Raw genomic sequence first — 7,431 nt, 5'->3', positions numbered from 1 at the left:
GGAATTCTTATCTTTATGATATATCAATAAGCAGTATATAATACGTTACACAATATACTCCGTTAATAATGGGGTCAACTACTTATATAATTAGATAAAATAGATTACCTATGATGAATTGAACACACGGTACAGTAGTGATATTGGGGTCAAGTTCGTACTTCATTGAAAAGAACAGTATCCGGTAGGGATCATATTAACAGCCTTGTTGGCCAAAATATTCAAACAACGTGCTTCCAGCAAAATTTGGTATTTCTTGAATTTACCAATTACCGCGTCCCTCGTCATCGATATATTTATCTCATTTACGCAATGCACAGTGTATCTGTCGTTCTTTACAGAAGGATTTTTAAGGAAGTGTGTTCAGACATTCATAACGAGAAGCAAACGATTTGATTTTACACGACTTAGCTGTAAATTGTATTGCCTATGTCAATGTAATGAAAACTGTCTGGATTCTGTAGTCATGTCGGCAAGTGGGACCCTGCAGATCTATAAATGGTCATATAGAAAGTGATGAACTGGTGTGATTGTAGTGTGGATTATGATGTGCACAAATTTGTCTTGTCTGCATCCAGCCAGCCCTGTGGCATCCATATAGTTACTTTTACTACATGAGTACAACGTGGTACGGTTTTTTTTTCAACTGTACATATAAATGATTAGTGTGTCCTTTATATCAAACCCATACACATATAGTATATCAACAGCATATTATCGGTGCATATAAGCAGTGGCTAATTTAAAGGACTGGGAATAGGTAAAGGGGTATATACCGGAACGATCGCAAGTGCTGGTGTTGCTTTTGAAACCACACCAAGAAATGTTTACTTTGCGTTTTATAAAAAGTTCAAAATCATATCAAATGTCCTTTACTGTATAATAATGAAGACATATTGCCAGTGATTTCAGCTCACCCTTACAGCTATTCTGTATTTGTGAGTACGAGAAAACAGAGAAACGTTAGTAAATTCGCATTTTTGTATACATCCTCCTTGTAACATACTGTACGTATATTCGTATAATTGAATGGTTGAATGAAACAGTGCTTATACCAAAATTATGCATTTATTTATAGTAAACCAACTACACACGGTATACCAACTACACACGGTATACCAACTACACACAGTATACTAACTACACACAGTATACCAACTACGCACGGTATACCAACTACACACAGTATACCAACTACACACGGTATACCAACTACACACGGTATACCAACTACACATGGTATACTAACTACTCACAGTATACCAACTACACATGGTATACTAACTACACACAGTATACCAACTACACACGGTATACCAAATACACACGATATACAAACTACACACGGTATACCACCTACACACGGTATACCAACTACACACGGTATACCAACTACACACGGTATACCAAATACACACGATATACAAACTACACACGGTATACCACCTACACACGGTATACCAACTACACACGGTATACCAACTACACACGGTTTACCAAATACACACGGTATACCAACTGCACACGGTATACCAACTACACACGGTATACCAACTACACACAGTATACCAACTACACACGGTATACCAACTACACACGGTATACCAACTACTATACCAACTACACACGGTATACCAACTACACACAGTATACCAACTACACACGGTATACCAACTACACACGGTATACCAACTACACACGGTATACCAACTACACATGGTATACCAACTACACACATTACACCAACTACACACGGTATACCAACTACACATGGTATACCAACTACACACATTACCAACTACACACATTACACCAACTACACACGGTATACCAACTGCACACGGTATACCAACTACACATGGTATACCAACTACACATGGTATACCAACTACACACAGTATACCAACTACACACATTACACCAACTACACACGGTATACCAACTACACACGGTATACCAACTACACATGGTATACCAACTACACACGGTATACCAACTACACATGGTATACCAACTGCACACGGTATACCAACTACGCACGGTATACCAACTACACACAGTATACCAACTACACACATTACACCAACTACACACGGTATACCAACTACACACGGTATACCAACTACACATGGTATACCAACTACACACATTACACCAACTACACACGGTATACCAACTGCACACGGTATACCAATTGCACACGAGGTAACTACACACGGTATTCAGTGAGGTAGCCACCAGCTTAAACAAGGCGACTTCATCTCAAAATGACCCTTGCTGGTCAAGGGGCGATAATTCCAGCAAACAAACAAACCAATATACAAACAAGCATATATTCAACAAGCAAAATATTTTGCAACAACTTGACAACGTTCGTGTAGAAGGCAAGTATTTGATTATATTGACGAGTATCATTAACAATACCAGACGAAGAGAGGTAACTCTAATTGTCACGAGAAGGAATGATCAAACTATACAACAGCTGGTGAAATTGTTATCAAACTTTATCAACAGCTGCCAGTGCTACACACTTTCACACATTATCATACGGTGTCCCGAAAGGAACATCACAGTTTTTTTATTTTCTTAAATCCGTGGTCTCGGTTTACTAATGCGTGGCCTTGATTTAGTAATCCATGGCCTTGGTTTAGTAATCCGAGGTCACGGTTTAGTGGTTCTGTGGCTTTGTGGTTCAGATTCTGCTACCAACTATAATATTTTACCAGAAAGAAAAGTGTCTTTGAATTGATTTATTTAAAATAAGAGTTTTTGCATCTTACTGCCGATGTTTTGATATTTCAATTAAAAATTTATTCATGTATTTTATTATTTTATGTTGATGTTGATCTGTATCATAGGACAAAGGCATTGTCCACACCCCGTCTCTAATTGTTCTTCCAACAAAATACATCTCTATTTTCCAGCATATTTCTTGCATGAAGCACAGTAGCTGGTATCAATATGCAGTGAATAAGAACAAAAAATAAGATAATTGGTAGTTATGTGTTATTACAATTTTTCGTGCTGTTCTTATCCCACACAATTCATTGCATTGATGAAGTGTTAATCACCTGGAACAGGCACGACATCTCACGTCACAGAAAACACTTCGTCTGGATCATGTTTCACCAGATTTAAGCCATTAAACTTTGAAATGCAAGGCACAAGCTGACTGTATTTTACCATTAATATGGCAAACAATTTTCAACATTTGATAGTTTTTAACAATAAGGTAAAATACATTTTACATTTATTTTACTGAAGTGGAATACATTTTACACCATAAATATATAAACGTGTTTAAATTGTATATTATTTCACTTAAATGGAAAGAATTTACCTCAGTTGAAACAAAATTATTATACCCCTGAGGTGGGGGTGGGATATACTGAAATCATTTGGTCAGTCCGTCTGTAGATGTACCACAGAAGTCGGACGTTCTCTGTGTGAAATATTGTTATTATACTACTTGAATGGCAGAATTTCTATATACATGTATAACAGTAGAAATCCTGCAATTTAATTACACTATAATAGCTATATTTCAAACATAGAACGCCCGATTCCCGTGGATGTACCAGCTACTCCTCCTAATTTCAACTACTTGATGTATTTCAACTAAACTTGCTGGCAATTAATGATCCATGTGCATAATCTATATTAAACTACATGATGGATATTTCAACATGCGTAGGTAGTTCGGTTATCTCCCCTTTTTCGGAAGTTGGTACATATTACGTAAATTAATCAGTAATTTCCATAGACTGCTTTACTGTTAAATCATGCTCCTCCATAATAAAAAATTACCCCAGTAGTAAAATGATAGCTCTATATGACAGTTTACATCTCACTAGTTTAGATCATGGGGCGAAGCCGCAGACCTGTTGCCATGGAAGCTACAAATGACGTCCATCTTTACTGATAATTATCTTCCTTTGATTATTTAAAGACGTGTCGTGTTGCACACTTGAGGGCGATCACTGCCAAATCCAGTAAGTAAACCATTATTTCAGTTAAATAAAACAGCCAGTGCGTATTCTATACGTATTTATAAATGGTATAATTGTTTAATAAAGGTTGTATTTAAACCGAGGCCACGTATTACTTAAACCGAGGCCACGGATTACTTAACCGAGGTCACGGATTACTTATACCGAGGTTACGGATTTTTAAACCGAGGTCACGGATTACTTAAACCGAGGTCACTGATTGCTAAACCGAAGTCACTGATTGCTAAACCGAGGTCACGGATTACTTATACCGAGGTCACGGATTGCTAAACCGAGGTCATGGATTACTTAAACCGAGACCACGGATTAACATTTGATTCCTGATGTCCCTTCCCGGGATCCGTACTATCATAAGGTTTCTTATCTTTTGATGTTTGGACATAAAATACCGGATCACGATCACTCATGTATTGGATAAAATTCAGAATACTTATATAACCAATTCCATTCTGTTGTCAACAATACAGAAAACTCGTTTCTTTGGACTGTGTAGGAGCATTTTTCAAAATATTTGTATTTGAATTCAGGACTTTCAGTTTATTCGGCAGTTTACGACACCGCTACACCAAAGACTTACTGTTTGTAGCGTTAACGAGAGGTATTGTCTCAACTACATCTACCTGTAATGAATAAACTTATAGAATATGAATCTAGCGATGATGACTCGTCAGAAGGTCTGTGCAAATCTGATGAGGACGATTCTGTCGTCACTAACGTTCATTCAAAAAGTAAAAATTACGTCGGTGACTCAAAGGATTTTCCTTCCTGTAAACTACATCAGGTTAACTCAATGAGTAACTTCATAACAGAACATCATGATACCGAAAGTGGCTCTGACAAACTTCCGGAAGAAGGAGAGATAGTGAGCAAACCTATCTCCGCTGACAAAACCCCGAATGCAAGGAAGAGCAAATTTAAACGACGAGGTAAATTTGTCATTTATTACGTCAACTGTGTAAATGGTTGCCTGCTGCTAAAATATTTTTAAACGTTGCAAGTCCTTTTCAAATTCTTTTTCAACAAAAAGTCATGACAGCACGTGCACAATATTGATTACATGTACAGGTATACTATTTTTGCTATGTGATAAAATCTGTTTTCTCTCTTTAAGCTTAGGCTACACATTGAACTATGTATGTATCTATTACGTGGGATTGTTTTGACGATATTTTTGCGAAAATGTATATTATAATATTGTACATCTACAGTGATTTTATTTTCTCTTTCATCTTTATATATATGCATGTATATACATATATACGGACACGGAGAATTTACCATATTTTCACTATATATATATATGTGTGTGTATGTGTGTGTAATCGTATCGTTATCCCATTGACTTTCTGTAACTCTTCATTACTGGAGGAAATAAATGTAATAATTATGTTTATGAGCGAGGAAATTCTTGAGAAAAAAAATTAAAACGCAATACAGAAGACAATTTAAAAGATAATCTAAATATCTTAAATTTTGTTTTAGTGCGTTTTTTTAAGTTCTGTCAAATACTCTCACATCTTAGCAATGTTATTCGGCCAATTCATTGTGTTTCGAGAACCAGATATTCACATCATGAGTTAGAATAATAGTATTCTTGAGAAATCTTCGAATGTTAAGGATGCCACTTCTAAAATGTGTTATGGCATTTTCCTTTTCGTAAAAGGGCAAATTTGTATATGTAAAAATTACGATAATTGAATTGATATATATCATGTACTGTATCAGAGGGCGAACAGAATTATGGAGTGCCGTGTTTACCATTAGCGGAGTCTCTATTAGCCGCCAAGAAAATATGGAAATGTATCCAAACTGACATATAGAATGAAGCGACTTATTCAAAAGTTCCATTTTTTCGAATATATCAAAATTTACATTTTTTTATGCCAATGTACCATCATACTATTTTCATCCGTCCGCCAAACTGGGTGTGCCATTTAGACTGTGACTTTCAAATGAGCGATAGACGGGCGACCAGGAAGTGATGCACGTTAAGATAATGTTTTTATGAATTCAAATACTTTTGCATTTTGCTGTCTTCAGATGCTGTTGTTGCCTTCTCGGCCTACATGCGCACGTGCGTCTGCCAACTGATCGATGGTGTGATTCCGTTCGAGAAAATGACCATGAACTACGGAAAGGGATACAAACGACGCTTAAGCACATTCGTTTGCCCTCGATCTGGTACATACCTGATAACCTGGCGAGTTGTGTTAGTCGAAGTAAGGGAAATAACTCTAAATCTTACGGTAAACGGGGAGGTGAAGAAGCGTACAACGTTTGATTCTACAGACAGTTCAGATAACAACAAATGCGAACGAGAAGAAATCATCAAATTATTCATGCGAGACCGAGTCTGTATGACTTTGTACGATGGTGATAGCAGGTTATTACGTCCAACTAAGTGCAAGTTTGCTGGTATTAGACTTATGAGGTAAAACTAGTCGCTGTGTTAAAAACCTCAAACACAGGGGCGTGTTAACCTGGACCAATCTTGTTTTAGTTACGACATATTTGCTGCATTCGATTCGACAAGCTCCAATAAACACAATTAAGCATGCATAGTCACGTATATCTATCCTTATTTCCAATCGAACTGAATTTATATCGTAACTATGGTTTTAGACCCGTGTGTTGTCTTTCTGATTGGTTGTCTTTTGATGATTAAAATATTCTTTGATTTGAACTCACAATTTTATTTTGTCTTATTGATAATTCACCTACTTAAAATCACAAACGACAGACCAAATCTAGCCTGTGCCTCTGTGTTTGGTTTTTGTTCTTTTTTATGTTTTAGTTTGTTTCTTTCGTTGTCTACCAATTAACATCTCTGCATTTATCTGCAAGTACACTCCAATTTATTTGAAAAAAAAATATAAATTAGATCAACAGTTATTAGTTTTGTGGATAAGCTTACATAGATCAACTGCCTATTTGAAATGATTTGATTTATGATAATTGCTTTATACCTTGTTCCTATCTGAAAACTTTAAATTACTTACTTTGATTGGCCAAGGTTTACATGGCAGGTATCGTCAATGAAGTAGAAGACTCTTACCCTTCCGGAACACAAGGTCTCATTATCATTGTAGTTTTTCTGGAGTCGCCGTGTAAATCTTACTTTAGTTCATATTTTTACCATAGTTTTATTGAATTTGAGTTTAGATAATCATTGTTTTGGAAATATTGGTATATTCCTTGTGTTAATTTCAAGACTCATTCCATAACACAACTAACAGAGAAACTTACAGTGTTTCTATCCATATCACTTAGCTATAGCGTGTAACAGCCCAATTCGACTAAATGTTTTATATATGTCATATATTGTCGCGTTTCCTCATTCAGAGATCGTTGAATTTTGACTTTTTGCACCTTGAGCAATACCCGGCGACATATGCCATTTTGGCTCCCAGCACACACCAGC

The 7,431-nt window shown here is 36.3% G+C and overlaps 1 protein-coding gene across 1 annotated transcript; it reads left to right on the top strand.

The window, feature by feature from the left end:
* Positions 1-4,635: 4,635 nt before the first annotated feature.
* On the top strand, positions 4,636-6,445 carry LOC132555511 (uncharacterized). Its single transcript, XM_060219859.1, has 3 exons — positions 4,636-4,936; positions 5,986-5,988; positions 6,051-6,445. Exons 1-3 carry the CDS (start codon positions 4,636-4,638, stop codon positions 6,443-6,445), a joined length of 699 nt encoding a protein of 232 aa, XP_060075842.1.
* The last annotated feature ends 986 nt before the right edge of the window (positions 6,446-7,431 follow it).

This window comes from Ylistrum balloti, unplaced genomic scaffold, assembly GCF_031769215.1.
Source record: "Ylistrum balloti isolate Yb309-2 unplaced genomic scaffold, AGI_CSIRO_Ybal_v1 Utg370502, whole genome shotgun sequence".
In the NCBI taxonomy this organism is placed as follows: domain Eukaryota; kingdom Metazoa; phylum Mollusca; class Bivalvia; order Pectinida; family Pectinidae; genus Ylistrum; species Ylistrum balloti.
Note: the sequence above shows the minus strand (reverse complement) of the source record. Positions and strands in the feature narration are given on the sequence as shown.

Excerpts from the sequence above, each read along its gene's own strand:
- LOC132555511 (XM_060219859.1), top strand. The coding sequence starts at position 4,636 with ATGAATAAACTTATAGAATATGAATCTAGCGATGATGACTCGTCAGAA.